This window comes from Elgaria multicarinata, chromosome 12, assembly GCF_023053635.1.
Source record: "Elgaria multicarinata webbii isolate HBS135686 ecotype San Diego chromosome 12, rElgMul1.1.pri, whole genome shotgun sequence".
In the NCBI taxonomy this organism is placed as follows: Eukaryota; Metazoa; Chordata; class Lepidosauria; order Squamata; family Anguidae; genus Elgaria; species Elgaria multicarinata.
In genome coordinates this window covers 20,092,950-20,119,777 of record NC_086182.1, presented here as the reverse complement: position 1 = coordinate 20,119,777, position 26,828 = coordinate 20,092,950, and the positions used below count along the sequence as shown (strand labels likewise).

Here is a 26,828-nt window from a genome sequence, read left to right as displayed (position 1 = left end):
ATGACCTGGAGAAATACAATGTTAGGGGTATTGTGGGAAAATTTTAAAGGGTGGGTTGTTTTTGTTGTTGTTTATTCGTTCAGTCGTTTCCGACTCTTTGTGACTTCATGGACCAGCCCACGCCAGAGCTTTCTGTCGGCCGTTGCCAACCCTAGCTCCCCCAAGGTCAAGTCTGTCACCTCCAGAATATCATCCATCCATCTTGCCCTTGGTCGGCCCCTCTTCCTTTTGCCTTCCACTTTCCCTAGCATCAGCCTCTTCTCTAGGGTATCCTGTCTTCTCATTATGTGGCCAAAGTACTTCAGTTTTGCCTTTAATACCATTCTCTCAAGTGAGCAGTCTGGCTTTATTTCCTGAAGTATGGACTGGTTTGATCTTCTTGCAGTCCAAGGCACTCTCAGAATTTTCCTCCAACACCACAGTTCAAAAGCATCTATCTTCTTTCGCTCAGCTTTCCTTATGGTCCAGCTCTCGCAGCCATAGGGTACTACAGGGAATACCATTGCTTTAACTATGCGGACCTTTGTTGTCAGTGTGGTGTCTCTGCTCTTAACTATTTTATCAAGATTTGTCATTGCTCTCCTCCCAAGAAGTAAACTTCTTCTGATTTCCTGGCTGCAGTCAGCGTCTGCAGTAATCTTTGTGCCCAGAAATACAAAGTCTGTCACTGCCTCCACGTTCAAACCTGAAACCTTCCCCTCCCCACACCCAGGTCAAGCCTTCTTTCATTCTTGATGATCCTGAGACATACCCACCCCCAAAAGTATACAACATGTCACTTGGTTCACTTGACTCAATCACCTGACTCACCATTTCAGCTGTTCCTGTCATGACATCCTCTGGGATGGAATACATTTGATGTTTTGTCTTCACTTTCCATTGTCCTTCTTCACCTTCACCAACTTTCACCAGCATCACTCGGAAATTGGTGCCTCCGAGATCCAAAGATAGGAAATCTCCAACCTCTGCAATCCAGAAGTGCAACATCGTCCATTCATTAGCCACAATGGTGTCAATGGAGGCTTTTAAAAGCCTCATAGCAGCACAACAGGAGGGTGGGACATTTTGTTGTACTATATGGGGACATCCTCTGATACTAAAGATAGCATGGAGACATCAGGACTAGTAAGCCATTAAAGGGTAGTGAGGAAAGGGAGCATTGTCTGGATTTTCTGAGTCAAGCACCAGAATATCTTGGATGGCCCTGGTTGAGATAAGAAATAACAGGCAGTTCTGAGTTCCTACCTCCCAACAAGCATCTATTTCCAACAGGGTAATGAGTTACCTGATCCCTCAGGGGTAGAGCGAACGTAAGTGGGCAACATCTTCACTGAGGCTTCCTCGTGTGTCTCCAGTTTTAGTCCCCGGTCCATTTCCTTCTGCATCCGACGCATCACCTTCTTCAGATCCTCTTCCTGTAGCCGGAATTCTGACAGGATCTGTTCCACCTACAAGGGAAGAAACACAAGCAAACATCCAAATAATGTGTGCGGTATGGAGAAAATGAAAAGGGACACATTTTTCTCCCTCTCTCATAATACTAGAATGTAGAGTCATTCCATGAGGCTGATGGCTGGGAGATTCAGGACAGAAAAAAGGAAGGCCTGTCCCCCCTGCCCCCACACAGCACATAGTTAAACTATGGAATTCACTTCCACAAAATGTAGTGATGGCCACCAATTTGGATGGCTAGAAAAGAGGAATGGGGCTATGTGCTTCCTCCAGTAGAAGAGACATATGCCTATGTACACCAGTTGCTGGGGAACATGGGTGGGAAAGTCCTCTTGCACTCATATCCTGCTTGTGGGTTTTCCGTGGGCAGCTAGTTGGCCCCTGTGTGAACAGAATGCTGGACTAGATGGACCCTTGGTCTGATCATGCATGGCTCTTATGTTGGAAACAGTAGCATAAAATGAGTCTTTTTTTTCCTCAAGTAGCTATACATATTTACATCTTTCTGTTTCTTTCAAAATATGGAAGACATTTTTGCTGAATTGTTCTGCCTTTTTCCGCTTTTAAAAAAACTTTATTATGATTTATTTAAATGTACAGAAGATATTTTACAACTCGTATAACACTATATTTCTTATTCCTCCATTACCAATGTCAACAACAGCAAAGTGTAGTGTACAAAATTACGCAGTGTACAAAATTACGCCTGGTATGGAGAATGTGGAATGGGAGACATTTTTCTCCCTCTCTGAAAATACTAGAACCCAGTAGGGTCATCCCATGAAGCTGATTAGTGGTGGGAGATCCAGGACAAATAAAAGGAAGTCCTTCTTCACACAGCGCATAGTTAAATTATGGAACTCACTACCACAAGATGTAGTGATGGCCACCAATTTGGATGGTTTTAAAAGGGAGTTGGATAAATTCCTGGAGGAGAAGTCTATCAATGACTACTAGCCCTAATGGTTGTGTGCTAACTCCAGTATTCGAGGCAGTAAGCCTGGGTGCACCAGTTGCTGGGAAACATGGGTGGGAGGGTGCTGTTGCACCATGTTCTGCTTTGTTGGTCCCTGGCCCGATGGCTGGTTGGCCACTGTGAGAACAGAGTTCTGGACTAGATGGACCGTTGGTCTGATCCAGCAGGGCTCTTCTTATGTTCGTATGTTCTTAAATAACAAAACCAAACTGCGGGTGCTCAGCCCTATCAATCAGTGTACACAAATCATCAATAGGAATTTTAATCAGTTTTCCCATGTCTGTGTATAAGCTGCAGGTGGTGTGTGCATGTTTTCTGACTTACTTGTGAAATAAAGGGATGCCAAACCATAAAAATGCATCTGGAGTCATTTGTTCTTTTTAAAGTCTGAGCCGGCAGTTGAGCTTCTCTGCTACGGCAATGTGCCAAAACTTTTGGTACCAGGTTCCCACCGAGGTGTCTGTGCTAACTTTCCAATGTCTCACAAAGTCCAACTGAGTTGTCACAAGGAAGAATAGGATACGACCCTTGAGTTGCATTGCCCTATGTTTCTGGCATCGATAGCTCAGTAACTGCTGAAATTTCTTTAAAGATTTATTATTATTATTATTATTTATTTATATAGCACCATCAATGTACATGGTGCTGATTTTCTCCCTATAAGTCTCAGCATGAGGGAATGATCATCACATGTTGTAATAAAGGCGTTTAACATTGCAGTCTGGTGAGAATGTGTTTCCTATGTGGAAAAGTTTTGTAGGTGTTCAATCTATCTGCCTTTCAGGCACTTTTATGATCCCGAGGTCTACGCATGCCAGCATTCACATTGAAGAAATCCCTTCAACTCTTGTTCCAAATTCCTGCTGAAGTTATGTAAGGCTCTGGGTGCCCTTATGAGCAGGGTCAATGTGTGCTGTATAGCTATCACAACTGGCGTTCGTTTGCTATTTACATAGAAAACAAAATGCGAAATTTTCTGCTGATCTGACAGCTACTTTAGCAAACATTTAAACAGTTAAGGGATAGCAGTTTCCATACCAAAAGAGATTATGGTTATCATTTTTTCTGAAATTGCTCACCCATATTTTTGCTTACTCATATTTTTAATGGAGAGACCAGACATCTTCGCTAGTCTACAGCTTTCCAGTGTATTTGTGTGTCATCCTCCCAACTTTTGTCAGACCTGATTTGTGATGACTTGTTTATATAGCATTTACATCATTAGCCTGTCTGAGGTGGCCTGGCAAAGCTCTAATGAGGTGTTTCAAGGCCACTGCCCCTTTAATTAGTAGTTACCTGCTTGAAATGTCTGCCCATTTTATTATTTCCTGTTTAACATGGTAGAAGCGTTACTGTTAAATGGTCTCTTAGGCTGCATTCCTGCAGCACCTATCTTGGAGTAAGCCCCATGGAATACAGTGGGAATTACTTTTGAGTAGACACATATGAGATTGTACTGTTAATTGCACCTTAACTGTGCAACAGTTCCTGTTCTTTTCACCCCCTTCACTTTTTCAATTGCCCCCCCAAAAAGGACAGTTTCACTATAAAAGAAAGAAAATAAAAGCACAATGGGAAGAATCATGGAATTAAAGCTTTCCATCTCCCTAAAGGAAACTGAACTGAGTAATTAAGGTGCAATTACTTGTGCTCCAACGGAACCCTGGGACTCCCCCTATTTGCTGGTATCAGTCCTTCGTAAATCACTTTCTCAGTTTTGTGTTTTACTAGGGAAATCTGGCTCCAAATCCACACTTAGCCATAAAGCTTACTGAGTGACCAAGAGTCAATCACGACCTCTCAGGTTATCCAACCTCTCAGCACCATTGTGTCATAAAAAGGAACCATATATATTGCATTTGAGTGAAGACCTGTAGGATGACCTGTAACAAGAAAATAATGCCACAAAATCCCCCAGTATCTCAGAAAATAAAGTTGTGCTTTACTTAAGCATGATAAACATTTTCCCCCTCGCCCTTCTTTGCCTGGATATGGTCACCTATGCCATGCTCAGCTATACTTGCTGCCCAAACAAGAACGTTTAGAAGGACTATCAGTGAAGAAACATTAAAAAAGTCTATTTCCTGAGGTACTCTGCAATTCCAATAACTGCAACTAGGGCATGCGTATTTTAATTGTCACCCTATCTCCTATTTCTCTGAATTTGGGTCATGTGTGTATTTGCCTATGAAACACCTTGAAGATTGGTGCTTAGATTAGCAATCAAAAGACCTTGGTTTTTTCTATTTTTAGTAGCTGGTGGTATTCCAGGTCTAAAAGAGGCATTTCATCGATCGATTTGCTGATTAAAACTCTCATGGGCTGGAACTAAATATAGAACAAATGATATTTACACTAGGTTTAGGTATCCTTTGGTTTGGTAGCCAAGAGGACTGCGGATGAGTTTGGCAAGACAATCAGTTCACTTAGCCTGCGACCTTCCATGACCTCCATGATGGGGCCGTCTAAAATCTTAAATAAAAGGAATAATGTGATTTCAAAGTAATTCCTATTAGGCATCCTACTTTCATTAATATTAGTATCACTTCCTTGCTACATATATTAAGGAATGCAATTCCCCCCCCCCCCAAGGCAATTCTGCCTTTCTTTCAGACTAGTGCAAAAGAGTTGATAAGAAGATCTTTGCTGGATCAGACCAAAGATCCATCCAATCCTACGTTCTGCTTCCTCAGTGACAAGCCAAATGTCACTGGAAAACTCACAATTAGTAGGGCACAAGAGCAGCTGCTCTCCCATATAATTTGCCCCCAGCGACAGATCTCAAGAGTGGTATACTTCCCCTGAACTCATCAATTCTGTGTAGCAATCACAGATAATAAATATGAATAAACATAACCCATGAATGAATTCAATATGAAAAGCCTTGTGTGGAAGGCTTTTCTCCAGCAATAAGCCTTCTGTGGAAGGCTTTTCTCCAACAATCACCCTGCTTCAAACATGGGATTTTATGGAGGATCCAGAGATCATCTATCATTTGTAATCTTCCCATGCTTTCCTACCATTATCTTACCAGGAAAAAAAACTGTTAAGGGGGAAACCTAAAACCCTGCTTACTGCAGGAATAATCACACTCCCTGCAGCTGATGGGCGTTATTTTAAAATATATTTTAACTAACAAATAGCCAGGGTAAGAGCAGGAAGCATTGCCTTCGCTCTGAATTGGCTTCATGAGAATGGCCCATGCCAATGCAGAGTGGGGTTCTGATGATCCCCCATGTTCAAAGAAAGCAGGACAAGGATCACAAAACCACATGGTCTAACCACCACACACTGCATCAGATATTTGGCCCTCTTCAGAAGCGACGTGAGACATGTACCAATGTTCACATGTAACGTTCTACATACAGTGGGGGACCTTGGAGGAGCACATGTACATACCTCAGTATGCTTATAGAGCCCATTCTGAAACATGCCAGACACATGGACAACAGGGGCATGGGCACTAGGCACAGCAGTGAGGCTAGTACACACAGTCACATATTCTTTGAGCATGAGGGTAATCATCTGAACCCCCTAGTGAGATCTGGCTACATAATGATGTCTGAAGCCAATTCAGAGTGAGGACAGCACTTCCTGGCTTCACCTGGGCTTCTTGTTAGTTGAAACTATATATTAAAAGTGGCATAAAGCAGGAAGCTGAATCCCCACTGCTGCCTGGGCCATGAACAGTGAAAGATGGTGAACAGGATGGGGGAAATCTATCCATCTGCATTGCTCCCATTCAATTAAGCTTTCAGAGTCCATTACATTTCTGAACGATCTCTGAAACTTCCTTGAGCCAAGTATCCAATCTCTGATGCTGACCACTCCTGAATGCTATGGTATATAAATAGTGGATGTATACCAAGGAAAATAATGGGAAAATAACACAATTTCTGGTCAATCATAAAATCACAGTGTGTCACAGAGCTTTATCACACCAGCATTATACTGTGCAATCACTGCGAATTGCATGCAAAGGACTCAGAAGTTTTCCACCTTATAATCTGCTTTGATTGTGAAGTACTCCCATGCATCCTGCCTTAATTGTGCAATAAAGCAAAAAGATTTGCCCTATTTAGCCCTACTTTTTGAGCGTATCTTCCAAGCCGCGGCTGGGGTGCAGGAACAGGATTTTAAAGAAATGTTTACATCTGCGTAAGCTTTAAAGATAAAGACACCAAAATTGGCACAGAAATAGATATTAGGGAGAGCTTTAAGCATACCAAATTTGAATTGAATTGAGTAATCCATTGATTTTTTTAATGATTTTTTTACATTTCCCCCCTTAAACTCACTTCCTGGTACACGGCAAAAGCTTAGCGCTACGGGGATAATCCAAGGGAAGCAGGTATGTGGGATGAAGCTTTAAGTGGCTGGTTCCCACAGGTTCAATGCAGAAAGGAGGAAGGAATGCAGAATAATACTAGTGTGGTGTGGCGGTTAGAGTTGGACTTGGACTCAGGAGACCAGGGCAGAATCTACACTACTGCTTTAAAACGGTTTATAACAGCAGTGAGAACACACTGCATATACAGTTTTCAAAACATTTTCAAAGCATCATATCCTGATTGGTGTAGATCTGGTCCAGGGTTCTGGTCCCCACTCAGCCATGAAGCTCACTGGCTGACTTTGGGCCAGTCACTGACTTTCAGCCTAACCTACATCACAGGGCTGTTGTTGTGAGGATAAAATGGAGAAGAGGAGGACCATGTAACCTGTCTCAGGTTCCTTGCAAGAGGAAAGAATGGCTGGATATAAACATAATCGTTCAAATCTTTTTTTAAAAATGTCCTCTTTTTTAATCAGGCTCAAAGGACTTCACACTGACCTAACAATCACACTTATTTGCGATGGTTCAGGATGACTGCCTATTGGCATGTTCCTCATATGCCACCAACCCAGCAATTTGCCTATTTTCAGCCACAGCCTTAAGGGACTCCCTGTGCTTTGTGGTGATCGGTTTCCTCTCATTTTGGCTAATAGTTGTGGATATTCCGATATTCCAAACCGTTTCTTGACTTCCCTTTTGCAAACGGTCTGCCATGAAACTGGCCAATGAAACAGCAACGGAGTCAGGGTAAGAGAGGCAAAAAGTTTGGGGTTTGCAGGAAAGATGGGGTGAAAAAAGAATCTCCTCCAAGGTATGGAGAAGCTACTGGAAAAACACACTTTTACAAACATAGCACAAGAGACTTGCGGGGAGGGGAGATCAATGCAGCCCTTACCAATTGCGACAAACTCTCAAACAGCTTCTCCATCTTTGACAAGTGTGAATCCTCCACTCTGTCCAATGGATCAGGGTTTACTCTGGGGAGCGGTCAGGAATCTGCTGGTGGCCTGTTTGCGCCTGGCCACCCGGTCAGAAACTGACAAGACAGGCCCAAGTGTCTGCCTCTCTTTGTTGTATGTTTGCTTAAGCTCAAGGCTGAGCGTTGCTGATAGTGAGGGCAACGTTTCCAATCCAAAAAGATTAAAGGTTCACCAGCAGGAGAAATGGGCCCGGTGACTGCCCAGCACAGAAAACGAAGGTCGGTTATCGATGGCAATGCTAACAAAAATGATGCAAACGGGAGAACAGCATTCCAAGTGCATCAGCCGATAGTCCTCTTAGGAATTCGGGATGGCTTCGGTTTGTGCCTCTAAAAGACACAAGAAGGAACATCGCAGGGCCTTCAGCATTCATAGTAACCTGTGGGTGGTTTTAGTGTGGTGTAGTGGTTAGAGGAACGGACTGGGGAGAACCAGGTTCGAATCCCCATTCAACCATGACGCTCACCTTGGGCCAGACACACTCTCTCAGCCTAACCGACTTCACAGAGTTGTTGTGATGATAAAAATTGGAAGGGGAAAGACCACGTAGATCACCTTTTTTCTCCTTGGAGAAAGGAGGAATCAATAAATACATAACAGTGCAATCCTATGCATATCTACTCAGCAGTAAGACTCACTGAGTTCAATGGGGCTTACGCCCGGGTAACTGGGTACAGAATTGCAGCCTAAGGGACACGCTGCAATACTCAGCATATTTACTCAGAAGTAAATCCCAATGTTTTCAAGTGAAGTATTGGTAGAATTACAGCCTCAGACTCATTTCACACTATACAAAAAATTGTTCCACACTGCAAACCAGATGTCAGAGGGAAGGTTTCTAATGCAGGCATCTCTCTGACACTTGGTTTCTGTCTGCAGAGAATTTGGGGTATGGATTTTTTCCCCCCTTGAAGCGACTATGCCTCAAGGCATTTCATGTACTGGAAATTTCCTCAAGTTTGAATGGCATGACATTGCTAACACGACAATATCTAGGCCAGACAACATCTAGGCCAGTCAAGTGTTTTGTGCAAATCCGAGGCTAAGCTTAAGAGGATCAGACTTGTCAGATTCAAAAGCTTTATTTACTTTTGTGTGTTTGAGTTTTGTGGGATGTTTGTTTGTCCTGCAGTAGTCAGTCTGTTTCAGGAGACCCAGATGGGTCTGTGTGAGCATCCAAGGCCCCTCCTGGACAATGCCTCAGTGACATGTCAAAGAGCTATAAACTCTCCCTTGCACAACGGAGATCAAGACATAGGCTGGTTTCACGCATCACCAGGGCCGGTGCTACCATTAGGCCAACTAGGCAGCCGCCTAAGGCGCAGACCTCAGAGGGGCGTAGTACTGACCTTTAAGGGTCCTTTGGCCCACCCAGTGCCTGCCGTGGTGCAGCTCCTTTGGGGCAGAGAGGGAGTGGCCTCTGCCTGATTGGGCGAAGCCCCAGCCAGCCGCCCATGGGCACCTGCTTGGCAAGTCTGCTTGGCAGGCGGGGAGCCTCCGCTGGAGCCGGAAGTGGCGTGCCGCGGGCTGGCTGGCTGGGCAGAGAAGGTACCCCACTGGCACTCCCGAGTGCCCACGGGGCGGGAAGGCGAAGCGAGCAAGGAGAGTCTTTCCGTTGCCCCAAGCCCCCCCCCACCTCCCCCCACAGCTTAATATGCGCCACTCTTGCCAAGGCGTCCTCCAAACTTCTGCCTCTCAACCGCCTCTTTTCCCCCTCTTCTCCCCACGTTGGATTCTAGGGACGGATCCTGCAGACCTTTAAGGGCAATTTCTTTTGTGGGGGTGCAAGTACCTTGCCTTGCCTAGGGCGCAAAATAGTTTGGCACTGGCCCTGCGCATCACACTAATCCATGGTGGGTGGAAAGCTATGCTGGGTAGGTGGTTATACAAACAACCTACTGTGTTCCCGTCAGACAATCAGGCAAACAACCTACACTGAATATTTTCTTTCACACACACACACACACCTCCTTCTCCTGTACTCCTCCCACCCAGCTGGGCAGGTATCCCAGCTTCCTTTGAGGTGAGAATAGAGACTCAGAGTGGTAGCAGCGTATTTGGCCACCCTTACCAAGTAGCTAGGGTGACCATATGGAAAGGAATAATTATACAATATAGAAGACAGCCATTGAAATAAGCAACATAAAGTGGTGCTAACCAGCATACAAACTGCATTACTGAATGATAAACAGAAATGGGGTAAATGATTTAAAGAAACATTTTATATAATGTTATAATAGTACCACACTATATTTACAATATAACAGAAGATTGTTAACAATATCAGGCACGTGATATTTAGTGCTCTGACCACACAAAAGTAGTTTATAATTGCGAGACGCTTGATAAACAATGAAATATAAAGTTGTCCACAGTTAAGCAAAAATAGTTTATAATTGCAAGACGCTTGATAAAAAACTTGTTTTACTTGATTAAACAAAAGTTATTTATAGTTGCGGAATGCTTAGTAGGAAACTTCTTAGTAGGAAACTTGTTTAGTTTATAGTTGTGAGACGCTTGATAAGAAACTTGTTTAACAGGCTGCCGGCTTAATAAACCCGTTTCGCTTTAAGCTTCTTCAGACACCGTCAGAGTGTTTTTGGTGTGGGGAAAAATTAAAGGGTTCTTTCCTCAAATTGAACAAAATTTATTATCATCCGTAGTAGGTATTCACTCTTGATTCTCAACGAAAGCACGCCAAATGCTCCAGAGTGGTATATTCTTGACCAGTTGTTTCTTTACACATTTCTTTAAATAATTTACCCTATTTCTGTTTATCATTCAGTATTTCAGTTTATATGCTGGTTAGCTAGGGTTACCCTATGAAAAGGAGAACAGCGTTCCTGTACCTTTAACAGTTGCATAAAAAGGGAAATTCAGTAGGTGTTATTTGTATGCATGCAGCACCTGGTGAAATTCCCTCTTCATCACAACAGTTCAAGCTGCAGGAACCCTGCCCCCTTTTGTAGCCGGTCAAGAGGGCAGGGCCCCTGTAGCTTTAATTGTTGTGATGAAGAAGGAATTTCACCAGGTGCTGCATGCATAAAAATGTCACCTGCTGAAATTCCCTTTTCTTTGCAACTGTTAAAGGTACAGGAGCCCTGTCCTCCTTTTTGTATAGTCACCCCAGGTTAGCACCACTTTATGTCATATGGAAAGGAAGACAGGGCTCCTGTATCTTTAACAGTTGTATAGAAAAGAGGATTTCAGCAGATGTCATTTGTATGCATGCAGCACCTGGTGAAATTCTTTCTTTATCACAACAATTAAAGCTGCAGGAGATATACTAGAGTGACCAGATACAAAATAGGGCAGGGCTCCTGCAGCTTTAATAATAATAATAATAATAATAATAATAATAATATATATATATATATATATATATATATATATATATATATATATATTTGTTACCTGCCTCTCCCTCCGGTTCGAGGTGGGGTACAACATAAATGCAAATACCATAAAATACATATAATTAAAACATTTAAAACTAATACATTATTAAAAACAGCACATTAAGATAGCCTTCTCTTTACAATCTTCCCCAAGTCCCACCAACGCTCTCCTCTTTTCCTTTTTCCGCCTCCTTTTCCATTCCTAACTACTCCCAAATGCCTCTCCTCTTTTCTTCCCCTTCCGTTACCATGACAACCCATGCCATACTAGTCTACTGGTTTGTTCTAGGGTAAAATACCCCATACGTGGAAACCTGCCCTACTGAGACTGCAAACAACTGCTATGTTCAAATGTGTTCTTGAAGACCTAAGTGATGGAAAGGTAGCATGTTTCATTTTTAAAGTGTATCATTTAAAGCATTGTTACCCAGCTCGTCATCTGAAAAAAGCACCCAGAACGGCTTGCATACTATCAATAAAAGCAGGCTTACAATCTTAAAAGCCATGGCACAAAAGGAAAAAGGAGTGAGGAGGGGAAAGGAAACCAAGAAAACTCAGGCACCTGTCCTTAAAGTTATGTAGTCATTCTTATGGCCTACTGGAATGGAAACAGTTCAGAGCGGGAAGACGCCCGGTGGGGCCTTGCTTCCCATTTCCTTTTGCTACAGTCCCATGGAATGGCTGCCGCTAGGTGACAATTGAGATAGGGTGACCAACTGTCAGGATTTCCCTGGATTTGTCCTGGTTTTTGTTCTTTCCATGGTGTCAGGGGGGATCTTCTATAATTTTCAATAATGTCCTGGAATGACACACCTTCCTCTTTAAGGCTGCCATTAGCATGGCAGGAGGGAGTGACATGCTTTCTTGAGGCACATCATTCCCCCACCCGGAGCTCCAATTGAGGTCTTAAAGGGGAAAGTGGGTCATTCGTGGACATTATAGAAAAGGCCCCAATTGGAGTGGATGGTGGTGGTGCAGAATGAAATCCTTTCCCTTCCTCCACTCCAATCGTGTTCTTTAAGGTGGTGGGGGAATAACGTACTTTCTGCAGGACTCAGAAAGCTGCTTCCCCCCACACACACTAGGTGTCCTCTTTTTTGGTTTCCCAAATATGGTCACCCTAATTGAGAGGTAGGAGAGCCCATAGCAGCAGGTCATTCAACAGAACAGAGATAGCAATATTTGAAATAAGTAAGTAATCCATGGGACCGGCAAAGAAATGTTGCAGCGTAGAATGTTCCCTGGTCAGAATTCCAGCTATTTCCTCTCATTTCCAATGGTTTTCTGCCCTCACCCCACTGTAGCATTCTGTAGCCATTGAGCATGCTCACCCTGTAGAGGCGTTTTGTACTTCTGCAAACCTTACTAGGCTTTCCCCAAACCTGCTGATACCTTCCTCTTTTGCACAGGTGATGCCAGTTGAGTTATATATTACAAGCAACACCTCTCACATCCCAAACACTGATAAAACTTATTCCAAACAGAAAAACTGTTTGCCAAGGACAAAAATTCTCGACTATCTGTATCCCTGACATACTGGTTTTCTATGTAATGAGAATACTCCCTGCACTCCATGAGAAGCATTCAATCATGTGAGCTCCCACCAGCCTGAAGTGTACAACCCACACAACAGTTTTATTACCTCAATTGAGGACTAGGCCATAGAGTTAATTATTTACCTGAAACTTGGATGCTGCACTGAAGCATTCACTTGAGGAAACAAAAGTCATTCAAAATTACATGTGCTGTACAAATAGGTAAGAGCAAAAAGAGAAACCCAAATCTGGGCCTGCCACCCATGAAATTTATCTTAACATGTGTTTTGAAATCTCTTCTCCCCCCTCCCTCTCTCACCCACACACCCCTTCCACCGTTACACCTCTGTTCTTAATCCAGGCCAAATTTAGTTCATTTTAGGACTTGGCAAATTACTATCATTTGACTGTTAAGTCTAAATATTGCCATAAATTTTAAAGAAACCTATTCAGCATAGCCTATTTGTAAATATAGCACCCATCACTATTGCTGCCTTGCCCTCTTGCCGCTGGGACAGCAAGCATTCTACAACCAGTAGTGCTAGATAGTTTTAGTGCCTGGAGCTAACAGTCTTAGAAGAGGGCCTTTTAGATGTTCATGTGTATTGCTTCAGTTGTGAAGCACATGACTTAACATTTCTCTTCTTCTGCCAATCCATACTTTACATATGCTTCTCTACAGTTCTGATATGTTAGAACAACAACAAAACTGTTTGCCATAATACTCTGAGCATGGGCAGTTTTGGATTTTAGACTCAAATCATAGTACCATCATGACTACAGGAATAAAATGGAGTGGATAAACATTTGGGGCTGGACTTTGGTCCCACATACCTGCTTCCCTCGGATTATCCCCATAGCGCTAAGCTTTCGCGGTTGTTGTTTTTGCTACCGGGCGACAGCGATCCTTTGCATACCAGGAAGTGAGTTTAAGGGGGGAAATGTAAAAAATCATAAAAAATCAACGGATGACCCAATTCAATTCAAATTTGGTATGTTTAAAGTTCTCCCTAATATCTATTGCTGTGCCAATTTTGGTGTCTTTATCATTAAAGCTTACGCAGATGTAAGCATTTCTTTAAAATCCTGCTCCTGTGCCCCAGCGGCGGCTCAGAAGATACGCTCAAAAAGTAGGGGCTAAATAGGGTGAATCTTTTTGCTTTATTGCACAATTAAAGCAAGATACATGGGAGTACTTCACAATCAAAGCAGATTATAAGGTGGAAAACTTCGAGTCCTTTGCATGCAATTCGCAGTGATTGCACAGTATAACGCGGGTGTGATAAAGCTCCTGAGAAGGATCAGTGAACCAGTTGCTGTAGCATTTACCAGTTTTAGGTTTACTGACAGGTTAGAGTGGCATGTGCATTAAAAAGAGAAAGCTCAAAGTACATTCACAGAGCTGTGAACTTTTTAATGTACAGCTGCCTCTTCTCTAAAATAAGCCTGGTATTACTCCCCACCCACCCCAAGCCTTAATGTACATGTTGTATCATGCTTCCTAATTTTTCACTCAGAGCAGAACCTGATAGGTTTAGACATTCCAACAACTAAAGGATTTAAGAAAAATATCCAAAATGATCAGCTTTGAATGACACCTTGCTGACACAATGTATGTAGACCAGTGAAGTATTTTGAATATAGAGCAGAGGCTAAGCTTAAGATGATTGGATGTGTCAGCTAGCTGTAAATGTTATATAGATATGAGATTTATAACAATCTGGTATTCTTTATGACACTAGACTCCTAGGCTAACATCCCAAAATTCATAGCAGCTGCTCCAAGACAAATACGTTCTTGACTGCTCACGTGTGGCTTGAACATGGCTCTTTTAAGCTAATGAACCAACCCTTTCCTGGACTGCGTGTAGGTCAGCTCCAGTAGTACACCTCTCTCTTTGGGTTGCACAGCTGTGCAGGAGAGGAGCCAGCCAGGTGTGAGCCTATATGTGTTAATGGCTTTTAATTCGGTCAGTTTCATTCTAGTTATTTGCAGAGCTCCAACTGTGTGAGATCATAAGCATTTTCATTGCGGCAGTTTTCTGCTAGTAAGCAGATGAGACTATGCCATGAGTGATCTATTGGATGGGGCAAGGACTCAGCTCAAGGTAAAGAGCTAAGTCAACGTTTTCCAGCCAAGCCTTTTCTTTATTCTCTCTTCCTTTGGGGAAGGGCCGTAGTTCCATGACACAACACAGGCTTTGCATGCAGAAGGTTGTAGATTCAATCCCCATCTAAAAGATCTCAGGGAGCAGAGCTGACCAAGACCCCGGCCTAGGTTGCCCAGATACAAAAGAGGACAGGGCCCCTGCGCCTTTTATAGTTGGGGATTTCAGCAGGTGTCACTTGCTATGCTGAAATTCCCTCTAAAGTGTGGTAGCTCAGTCCTCTTTTGCAACTGGCCACCCTACCCCACCAGAAACCTTTGGAGAACTACTGTGAGTCAGAATGGACAATCCTAGGCTGGGTGGACAAACTGACTTGTTTTAAGACAGCTTCCTACATCCAACTTCTACATTAGCCCAAAATGTGTATTTATGGCAATATTTTAAAACTTACAATGATGCTTGGAACTGACCGATTTACTAACTGATTGGCCAGCTTGCTTACTCACTCAGAGACCTAAATGATATTCCTTGAAAATGTTTCTAGATTTATCTGGGACGCGTATATTTCTTTGCCAAAATGACTATATCCCCAAATGGGTAAGCCATTCCTACACTAGCTAGGTCCTAAATTTAAATGTAAATGTAACACCATGGCAACAAACCAACAATTTCAAGGGGGGGGGGTTACCATGCAGACTGTGGCTTGCACCAGGAATCTGGGAAGGGGGAAATGGCCCTCAGACCTCCGGAGGTTACCCACCCCTGCGCTAAGAAATTGATTTTTGGTAGACATATAATTCAGCCTTACCCAAATCCAACACATCTGGAAGACACAAGGTTGGGGAAGACTGGCAGCTGCAATGTTTGGTGTTCATGAGCATAAACAGAATACTCCAGGCACAGGATACAAAAGGTAGCTTTTTCTGAGTAAGGCACAAAACAAACATTCCTGCCTTGGCTACATCAGGTGAGTCATTTTATAATAATCAGTGTAACACTCAAATAAGTCCTCCCAAACAACACAAACCAAATACACACATATCATTAAAGTAGCCATCCAATACACCCCCAGTTGCTAGAAAAGTCTAAAGATAAAGATTAAAATATAGTATCAATTAAAACGCAAAGAATCTGCCCTCAAGGCAAGGCAAGTTGAACAGGATGAGTTTGTTGAGATTTTAAGCTAGAATTAGGTTGTTACTGGAAACATGTTAGAAATGGAGAGTACGGAGGGGTGGGGAGTACCCCATTAGACTCCCCTGGAGAATCAATTACCTTTAAGACAAATACCTAGGGCTTCGGAAGGCCCATATAGGCTCTATAACTGCCTGGCTAGGTAGACATGCAGGGTCAATTTGAGCCAAGATGCTGCCTCTTAGGAGATGTATTTACATTGAGGCTGTAGACTCCCTTCAGCAGGCTCTTTCATAGCCTCCATTAGCACACCTTGTAATATGCTGCACTTGACAAGGCCAGCCCAAGAGACTTTACAGTCTGAAGTGAAGAACAAAATAGTTCCCCCTCCCATTCCATGTACAAAAACTGACTGGACTGACAGTGGCCTGGTTCAGACAACACACTAAACCATGCTGCTTAATGCATTAATGCATTCCCTTAACCATTTTGTGGTTAAGCAGCATGGTTTAGCGTGTTATCTGAACCAGGCCACTCAAATCTTTCTTCAATACTGGCAATGGGACAACATCTTCCAACACTCTTGAAGGCAGCAGGCTAGCTTAGAGGGCACAGAGCTCTTCTCCAACACCTTGCTGCCTCCTCCTGGCAACTATCACCCTGAGGCAACTGCCTCATTCTGGTCTGCCCTGGCATTTGAAATAATCCACCAGCATCCCAAAAGAGACCCGGTATAAGTGATGTCATTACAGAGGATTGATTGTAATGGAGCTAATGTAGCACAGTGGCAAAGTCTGCACGCCTCAATTATGGAACAAGGCCTATTGAACACACTGGGAGTTACTTCAGAGGAAGTATATATAGGATTGCAGTGCATAGAATAGAATAGCAGAGTTGGAAGGGGCCTACAAGGCCATCGAGTCCAACCCCCTGCTCCATGCAGGAATCCACCCTAAAGCATCCCTGACAGATGGTTGTCCAGCTGCTTCTTGAAGGCCTCTGTAGAATGCTTCTTCAGTGGCTCCAGCCCTTGCTGGAGAGTCATAGAATCATAGAATAGCAGAGTTGGAAGGGGCCTACAAGGCCATCGAGTCCAACCCCCTGCTAAATGCAGGGATCCACCCTAAAGCATCCCCGACAGATGCTTGTCCAGCTGCCTCTTGAATGCCTCTAGTGTGGGAGAGCCTGAGACTGAGTTACCAATCAGAAAGACCCTGGTTCAAACCTACGCCTCAACTCACTTTGTGGCCTTAGGCAGGTTTCTCTCTCAGCCTCAGCTGAGAGAGTAGGGGGGAAATCCAGACAGAAGCCAAGAAACCACCAAACAATTGGTAGTTTGGAGAAAGGAGGTGGGGCAACCTGGAGATCCCTGGAGGGGCAGATTGGGATTTGGTGCCCAGGCCTGAGGGGTTTGCACCCCTCTGTGTAAGTCCAATTCATTGCAAGGAACTTGCACATGATTTCTGGTCATTTGTCTCACTTTAATCAGAAGCCCCTTTGGCAAGTTAACTAACTTTGTCTCCCTCCATCCAAACACAAATTTGGGCATACAGGTTTGCAGGGTTATTCTAAGCTTCTTCTTCCTCTGAACACACAAACACTACATAAGTAGTTATGACCACCCCTCAATCCCTGCAAGTATCCCCCAAGAACTGTTTCTAAGCAAAACAAACAAAAAGAAGAGAAAAGAGGGAAGGGACCATGATGAAAGAAAAGAAACGCCCACTTCCTTTCCCCCTTTTCTCTCATCTCTTTCTTTTTAAGAAACAACCTAACTCCTTATTAAATCCCGTATGCCAACCTACACAAAAACCTAATTTGTACTGCACAATTCCCCCCCCCATTGCACAAAAAAATGTGTCCACATACACTCATCAGAACTAGCTACATATGGAGAACTAAGAATTATTCCCTCTTCCTCATACTGAGGCACACTTCATATACTGTTTTCAAAGTGTCATATCCTGCTTGGTGTAGATCTGGCTCAGGAAGATCCATGATGTATTGGTCAAACTGACCTTCCTGTGCCATATGCCTGCTGCTCCTGGTCACTGCTGCTACAGGGTTAATATTTAAAAGATCACCTTATGGCTGAGTGCTTGGTCTACTCCACTTAACTAGTATTGCCTCAGCGACTTGATGAAAGGGTTGATGTCACTCACTAACCTGGCCACAGACAGCGCTGGGACTAGTAATGTGAAGGTCTGGTGGTGGGTGGAATGAAAACGTTCTTGGAGGAATCTATTCCGTTGTGATGAATCTATTAGCAGTATGCATTTAAGTGGTTCTGTGACTCCCCTTGTGGAATTCAAACCGTGATGGTGGTGTGCTTTGACATTCTACACCCGTTGCTTTATTTGCTCAGAAACAGACAGGTGGTAACTGCTGATGCAGCTAGATCCATGATGTAAAGGACCGAATCTAATTTTCCTGACTGGAAACCTAGCATCAAATAGCAGGTCTCTGAAGGAGACAAGGAAGGACTGTCCCAGAACTGCCTCTGGATGCTGCAGCTGACACCGTCAAAGACGATGCACACCCCAAGGGCCAGTATAGAAAATCCAAACATTATTTACCATTTGGAAAAGACCCAGCATTTTTTAAATTCAGAGTTTTCAGTGTTCTACATAGAGCAGGCAGCATGGCCAAACCTACACATAGCTGCCTGAGGTGAAAAACAAGATGGTGCCTCCTTGCCATTCCACATATAGATGCCGGCTCAATCGGCAGTTGAATCTTACTTCCACACTGCTGATGGGACAATGTCCTCCACCACACCTGAGGTGATAGGCTAGTAGAGGGCCCAAGGGAGGTCGTGTGACACACATAGCTCTGTCCTCTGAGTCCAGGAGGAAAACCCATGAGGCTGCCACCACTGCTACTCCCCAGCAATCACTACCTGAGGCAATTGACTCATTTTGTCTAACAGTAGGCCAACCCTAGCTGACAAAATTAGGATTGCCAATTTCTAGCTGAGAGGTAGTGGTGGTGGTTCTTGTACCCATAGAAGTAACATGGGAGGAGAGGAGTGCTTATGTGTTAGTACTGTGATGACAGGATACGCACTACTGAATCCTGCTACGCAGCTATATGAAAAATGCAAGAGCTCTCCTGAGACTAAAAGTGGCTCTTTTGCCTTGGCAAAGTGCCCTGTCAGTCATAAAACTACCTCAGTCAGCCCTGGTGTAAGACAAATGGCTCTACAGAACACAGTTCTTGTTACTCAGATTAATTGGTTAAAATCCAACATAAATCCTACTTAGAATACTCATTGAAATGAATGGGATTTAAGTTAGCCATGACTAACTGAAGTCCCATTTATTTCAGTGAGTCTATTCTCAGTAGGATATAAGTTGGATTTTACCCATTGTCCTGTTCCTGTACAGATACTTTTTTTTTATCCAGACATACAACACAATCCTAAGCATGTTTCTCAAAAAATACTTCCCACAGAGTTCAATGAGACTTATTTCCTAATAAGTGTGTTTAGGATTACATCCTTAGAATAATAACATCCTGGAGATGAAAAGGAACAATGGTAATCAAGTCTAAGCTCTCTGTCCAAAAGGGGAGGGGATGTAGCTCAATAGCAAAGCACATGCCTTTCATACAGAAGATCCCAGGTTCATTCCCTCCCACCTCCATTATTATTTCTTGAAAAGGACCAGGTAGCAGGTAATGTGAAAGACTTCTGCCAGAGACCCTGGGGAGCTGCTGCCAGTCAGAGCACACAACACTGCGCTAGATGGGCAAATAGTCTCACCTGGGCCCCGTCTATACGACAACCGGATTGCTCCTCATTAAATATAAATCCAAATTTGTCTTTGTTTGAATCTAGGTAAAGAGCATCACACTGCAACAGTAACAGCAATTTATTTCATGATTTTTTTTTATAGTGCAGTTATAAATGCGCACATGCGCATATATGCATATACGATGCTACGGAGTAGAGATGATGGAAGCTATAAATTTTATATGTGGAGCTCTGCAGATTCATATAACAGACAAACCGGGAGCGGGGGAGGGGAAGGAATGAAGCAGCAGAAGCAGAGAAGTCAAACTGAAAACAGCACGAAGGAACGAGGCAGCCAATAGGTGGGAAATTGGGAAATCGGCCAATCAAGTTGTCCTACCCTTAAAGCTCCGCCCACACATCAAAATGCGATTTAACTCCCCCAAAGACACATAACCATAACGCGGTGCAAACTCAGACGTGATTGAAAAGTTGCGGTAAATCGCAAATGTGAATATGCGCATTATCGCGTTAAAAACCCGGTGCTATGGCGAATGGATGGCTGCGTCATGTGTCCTGAAATGCGAATATGCACATTTAGGTCGGGGTAAACAAGCTGTATAGACAAGCCCCTGGTGTTAAGCCCCCTCTTATAGACAGGGGCCAGGTGAGACTATTTGCCCATCTACCGCAGTATTGTGTGCTCTGACTGGCAGCAACTTCCCAGGGTCTCTGGCAGAGGTCTTTCACATTACCTGCTACCTGATCCTTTTCAAGAAATAATAATTGAGGTGGGAGGGATGTTTTTTAGGATGTTTTTAACAATGTATATTATGTTTTAATTGAGTATTATGTATTTTATCGTTTATTGTTGTCCCCGCCTCGATCAAAGTGGAGAGGCGGGCAAAAAATAAATTGATGATGATGATGATATCCCCAATGCAGCAGCATTTACCAACCAGACTCAACCAATCAAACTACTCAATGTGTGCAATGACTTGTATGTTGTAAAAAGAATGCCTGGAGATCAACTCTTCAGCAGTGACCAGCTGTTATTAGACCTCCTTTGTCTCATCTTTGCCACTACTTGATTGCTTGTCCGGTGGAGAGCCATTGAGCAAGTAGACAATCCACTGCTGCTCCTCCTCACCACCTCCGTTGTCTGAACCAGAGTGAGAGGAAGTAAATAAGTGGGTTGCCATGGTGAAGAGGAAGAGAGGGTCCAGGGGGCTCTTGCCACTGCCCCCTATTGTATGGGCCCTCGGCTGGTGCTTCACCATGCCTGCATATGATACTGGTCTTGCTCTTGAGTATTCAAGGAAGACAAGAGACACATGCCATAGGTGAAAGTAACCCACCACCATCACAGTCTCTGACTTTCTGGTCAATTTGACCCTTCCTACTTCCAAATTTGGCATGCAATACATGTGAGCAAAACCCACCCGTGAAGTTATTATCCATGTGTTTGGGTTGGGTTCTTCTAGACAGGGAACCAGTGTGGTTGTAGTATTAGATTATATTCTGAAAGGTTAGCTGTTTGCTTCAGAACTGAAGTAATGCACATGGCTGTCGAAAGGGCCGTAAAACAATTAGGTCCAGGGTCTAAAATTATCTAGCTACACCACTGCAAATAAGGGGCCTTAACAGTGGGAACCATACTGATGTATATAGATATGTCTGTGAATGAGAGGCCTTGCATTGGAGAAGACATTTCCAACCAAAAGTCAATGGGCCCGTTCAGACGACACCGAGGGTTCTGTGGTTAGCTTAACCATGCTTCTGTGTGGTTAGCACTAACCACAGTCCATACGCTCGCGCACAGCACCAGTTCCTGGTTTCCTTAACCACGTGCTGACCACAAAGCAGTTAGATGAGTGCCTGAGTCCTCTGAATGCTCCACCCCATATCCCATCAGCCTTTGCGCTAAGAGAGCTGTGGCCAAACTGCCTTAGGCCAGGATTCCGGGCACATTTATCCAGAAATAAATCCTGCTAAACTCGATGGATCTTACTTAGAAAAGCATAGGATTCGGATCCAGTTAGGAACACACCAGTGGAAGGATCTAGCAATTCTTATAATTTCTAATCACTTGATAACTTTCTCACTGCCCAGTAATAAACTGAGCCTGCAAATGTTTAGGAATGTTAACTATAATAACACATGATTCCAAAACATTTGAAGTGCTGAAACCTTAACTTCTAACAACGAATATGTGTACAAGTGTAACACAGCCTGCAAAACATCTGCATGGGAAGCCAGATGTATTGAACTGTTATTACAGTCCAACACATCTGGAGAATATGAGGTTGAAGAAGACTTCCTTAAGCATTGGTGGGCTTTGAGGACTTGGGTCTTAGCTCCAGTTTTCAAGTGCAAAGCTTGGAATATGGAGATTCCATCCATTACAACTAAGAAACATGTTTCCAAATTCTGAGGCATAAATATCTCTGATTATCAGATGCTAGGGACAACCAGATTTGGCTGTTTTCCATGATGTACTTTTCAGATGCTTCCCTGGGGGGCATCTGTCTGGCTACTGTTGGAAACAAGTGTTGGGCCAGATTTTGGTCTAATCCAGCATGGGAGTTCTTGGGCAAAATGGATCATGCAGGTCAGTGCGTTGAGGTGCTCCTCAAGCATTTGGGTTAGGCCTCAGATGTGCCCAAGCCACTATGTTTCAGCATCGGTTTTCCACTTGTGGAACAGGTATATTGCAGGGCTATTGAGATAGTGAACTGGAATCAGTGTCATGCATCTAGCATGCTAAACAGAATGTAAAAATGACAAATAATAACTGAACTAGCATTTTGAAAGCCTCTCTTCAAGGTGATGCCACCCTGCAAATCCAGAAATAGAACTTCTCAAAATCAGTAACTTCAGAAAAAGTAACAATCCAGAGAGGGAAAGAAGTCTCAGGAAGATTAAAAATCCAGAGTCTGAACTTCACTTTTAAGAAATGGCTCATCTAGTTTGTTTCAGTGGAGCCTTTCACTGCTGGGTTGCCAGGTTGCAATCCAGGTAACGTGTGTCGTTTTAAATTCCCCACTGCAGATGAGAGAAGAGGTCACAGCTTCTCCCATCTGTTCTTGCCCCAGTCTCATCAACTGGCCCCTTCCCTGTCCACGATGAGGCACTCTTGAAGCCTTGCTTGCTACAACAGATGGAGAAGGGGTGATGGAGAGTAACACTAGGGGAGCAACGAGGCAGAGAAGACACGGCTGCCTTTTGCTCCACTGCACCAAGGAACGTAAACCTACACGTATATTTTCCGGGTTGCGGCCTGGCAACTCTATCCACCAGCCTAAGGAATCATCACTTGATAATCTTCTCTTGCGAGGCAGCCTTCCATACCCAAAACTCTGAGCCACCCAAGTGATTCCCAGAATTCAAAAAAACCAAAAGCAAAATATATAACGTTACCTTCTCCTTCTTGGAACTGTCCATCCTAGTTCTGTGATCCAGCATTGGGGCAGCTATCAGCAGCACCAGCCAGCGACCGCTCTCCAATCCGTCTCCCACCAAGTCAAGAGATGCACGATGCCAATTTGATTTGCCTCCCACCCCCACCCCTTCCTTGCTCGGGCTTCTTGCTCGTCTTTAGCAGAGAGGGCAGTAGCTCTTCCTGTCACCGTTGAGGATATTCCACTTTCTTAGGTTGTTTATTTCATGTATAAGGTTGTTTCCTCTCCTTTTGAAGCTGGGTGACACGTGATAAAAATTTCCCCTTCCGCTTTACCTTTGGTCTCTGGATTTCTCCCTGCCCCAAGCGTGGCGTTCCTGGCCTTCTCTTCGCTTTGTGTTTCACTTGGTGGCATATCGAGAAGGAACATCCATCCCACGAGGATCTGTCTTGTCGATCTGCATCGTGGTGAAGGCAATGCAACAAGGCCCTTTCCAGCAAGAAAAGTTCTCTCTTCCTCCCAGGTAACAGAGCATGGGAGCGTTGCGTATGTGCCTTTGCCGACTTCCTCTCAATTCAGGTGCTTCCCTGGACTCACCATCAAGTTTATTTACTTTCTCACTTGGTGACGGTCTCCTGTTTTGGCTGTCCACACGGCCTGCTTCCTGGGGTCTCAAGGCAAACCCTGCATTGCCATGGCAATTGGTGAAATCCGGTTGCGGTACCACCTCACTTGTGCCCCTCCTCTCCTGGCCATGAGAGCTGTCATGCGGAATATCGCTACCATGGGAATAGGACTTAATTCAAATGGGCATAACAACCACATTATCTCTTTGTTGCTGCTACAGCAACCACTCAACCGCAGGGCTTAGCAACCTGTCCTGCTCCCATACGGACACTGGGTCACAGAAGCCTATTCCAAGGGGAAATATGTTACCCCTCCCCACTCCCCTAAAACGGAGGTAGGTGCTTCCATAACTAGCCTGGGGGAAACCAAAGAGAAGTGGGAATGTCTGAAGACAGAGCGGCCACTGTTCCTAAGACGGAAACCTTGACCGCATCCACATCATTTATTTTTTCAATATTTACCGTGAGAGTCAACAACCTCTACTGCCCTGCCTGTGCTATTAATAGGCAGCAGAAAAGACAGATCTGGCTGTTAATTTAAAGAGATGAAAAACGAAAATATCCATGCTGAATTCTTCAATATCTCATGCAGGCTAGTGCTGATATCACCTAAGGAATGGATAGTCCTGAACTGGCTACCTAGAGAAAGATTTTGTAGTTCTAAAACATTTGGCTGGTTAGTTCAAATCAATATCTAGAATATTGCATCACATTTTGAGTTTCACAACTGCCATGATGGTCTTTCTCCTCGACCGTCCCAGTCTTCATCCCAATGCTGCTGCCTCCACCCACCTTTCCCTCGGGCCTAACTCCTCCACTGTCCATCCCTCAGGTCCATACTTTTGAGCTCACTGCTTTCTTTCTCTGCATTCCTTTAATCACTTTTAGTTCCGGCTCTGCCACTACTAGCTTCAGCCCTGCTCGCCACCAACATGTGGCCCCCAGAAAATACCCCACAAGGGAATGTGGCTCTCTCAACAACAACAACAAAGTTGCCCACCCCTGTTCTAAGCCCATTACCTTCTCTCTTCTTTCCTTTGGCCACCAGGGTCAAGACATTTCCTGTTCCTCTCCATTTGGTGGATCTTTTCCTACCCAGATTCCTGGGGTGGGGGGTGGGATCTACACTATTGCTTTTAAAGCGCTTTAAAGCACTTTGAAAACGTTTTGAAACCTGTATATGCAGTGTGTCCTGGGCCCCAACCGTTGTCAAAACTGTTATAAAGCGCTTTAAAGCAGTAGCGTAGATCCCCCCCTTGTCTTTCTTATCACTGACTGACCACATGGCTGCGAGATTTTATCCCATTTGATTTGATCTCTCACTTCCTTCAGAGCAATTTCGTTGTTTGATAACATTCCATTGTTGCAATCTTTGCCTTGAAGATTTAGAATATTCTTAAATATTCTAGCTTTGCAGCAGCAGGGAATGCAAAAAAGGCAGCAGTCTTTTTTCTTTCTTTTTTTAGCCTATTACATGTATATTCTTGAAATGTCTTTTCTGGTATTAATGAGAAATTTCAGCTACAGAAGTCACACTTTGCTTCCAGATGGGGATTTTATTGTGCAATCACCCTGACTTCTATTATTGATTTTTAAATCACCTTTCAGGATAAATTCTCCTCCCAATAGTTTACAATAGTCAGCAGAAGAAACATAGCGATCTTGTACCATCTTACCTAGAAATAAGGCCAATTGATCTCAAGATTTACTTCTGAGTAAATTTGCAGAGGACTATGCTGTTAGGCTACAATTCTAAATATACTTACTAAAGAGTAAGGCTGCAATACTATATACACTTATCTGGCAGTAAATCCCACTGAACTCAGTCAGTGGGGCTTACTTCTGAGTAGGCACATTTAGGATTGCACTGTAATACCCAATGGATACAGGGGACTTAATTCCAAGTAACACGGATAGAATGGGACAGTAAAAACGCTTTTGGGTCTCTCTCCCATCACTGGTATACATGTATGAAAGCAAAAATGCAGTTTTTAAAAAGTGTTTGCATTTATATTGTTTGATGGCCATGCAGGAAGATAGATTTTCAATTGCATTTCAACCTTCCTGACTTTTTAGTGTCACTTGTGAACAGATTCATACTATCTGAAATTCATTTTTAATTCACTAAAAATTTACACCACTGAGTTGTGCAAATTTGGCATTTTAACATCTCCTTTTTGGATACAAAGAGCCTCGTGTGGCGCAGAGTGGTAAGCAGCAGTTACTGCAGCTGAAACTCTCCCCACGGCCTGAGTTCGATCCCAGCAGAAGCTGGTTCTCAGGCAGCCGGCTCAGGTCGACTCAGCCTTCCATCCTCCTGAGAGGTCGGTAAAATGAGCACCCAGCTAGCTGGGGGGGAAGGTAACCATGACTGGGGAAGGCAATGGTAAACCACCCCACTACAAAGTCTGCCAAGAAAACGTCAGCGAAAGCAGGCGTCCCTCTAGGAGTCAGCAATGACTCAAGTGCTTGCACAAGAGGTTCCTTTCCTTTTGGATACCATTACTCAATTTCTCCTCCATTATCTGCAACACAACTCTTTCATCAATTCCCCCAGTTTCCAGTGAAACTGATTACGTTTGGGTAAAAGTTTTGCAACTTTCAGTGGAAAGGTCTTTTTCTTCTCCTCCTCCTGGGCTTGTAAGCAAATCAGTGATAGTGTGTATCATCATAGTTTAATTAAAAAAAACTGAGAAAGCATTTGTAAAACTGACAAAATTTCCTCCAACTGTCAGTTTCAGGAGAAAAGGGTTGGAGGGAGGAGGGAAGGTGAAGGAAATAGAATAAGACAGGTGGGCCGGCAGTGCAGGAAAGGATAAAGAAAACAAGAAAGTGCAGAAAACAATAGAGTATTGTGGCACCTTATTATGGTATAAGCTTTTGGACTGCAGTCTTTAAAGTGTCCCAAGACTGTTGTTCTTGCTGCAACAGACAAATGCAGCCACCTCCCTGGATATTATTATTATTATTATTATTATTATTATTATTATTATTATTATTATTATTATTATTATTTATATAGCACCATCAATGTACATGGTGCTGTACAGAGTTACATTCTAATATAATTATACACTGTCAGCAACAATGTCATGATGAGGTTGCATCTTACCTGAATTGCAAGGAAGTGAGGGCCACTACCTAGAGAAGGCA

General features: G+C 43.6%; 1 protein-coding gene across 1 annotated transcript in view; it reads right to left on the bottom strand.

The window, feature by feature from the left end:
* Positions 1-23,159, bottom strand: part of GCK (glucokinase) — a 38,017-nt gene extending 14,858 nt beyond the window's left edge. Inside the window, exons 1-3 of the mRNA XM_063139235.1 lie at positions 23,069-23,159; positions 1,286-1,448; positions 811-965 (exon numbers count right to left, since the gene is read on the bottom strand). Of these exons, the coding sequence (XP_062995305.1) occupies positions 811-965; positions 1,286-1,448; positions 23,069-23,113 (363 nt within the window). The 5' untranslated portion in view covers positions 23,114-23,159. The remainder of the gene's footprint in view (positions 1-810; positions 966-1,285; positions 1,449-23,068) is intronic.
* Positions 23,160-26,828: the final 3,669 nt, after the last annotated feature.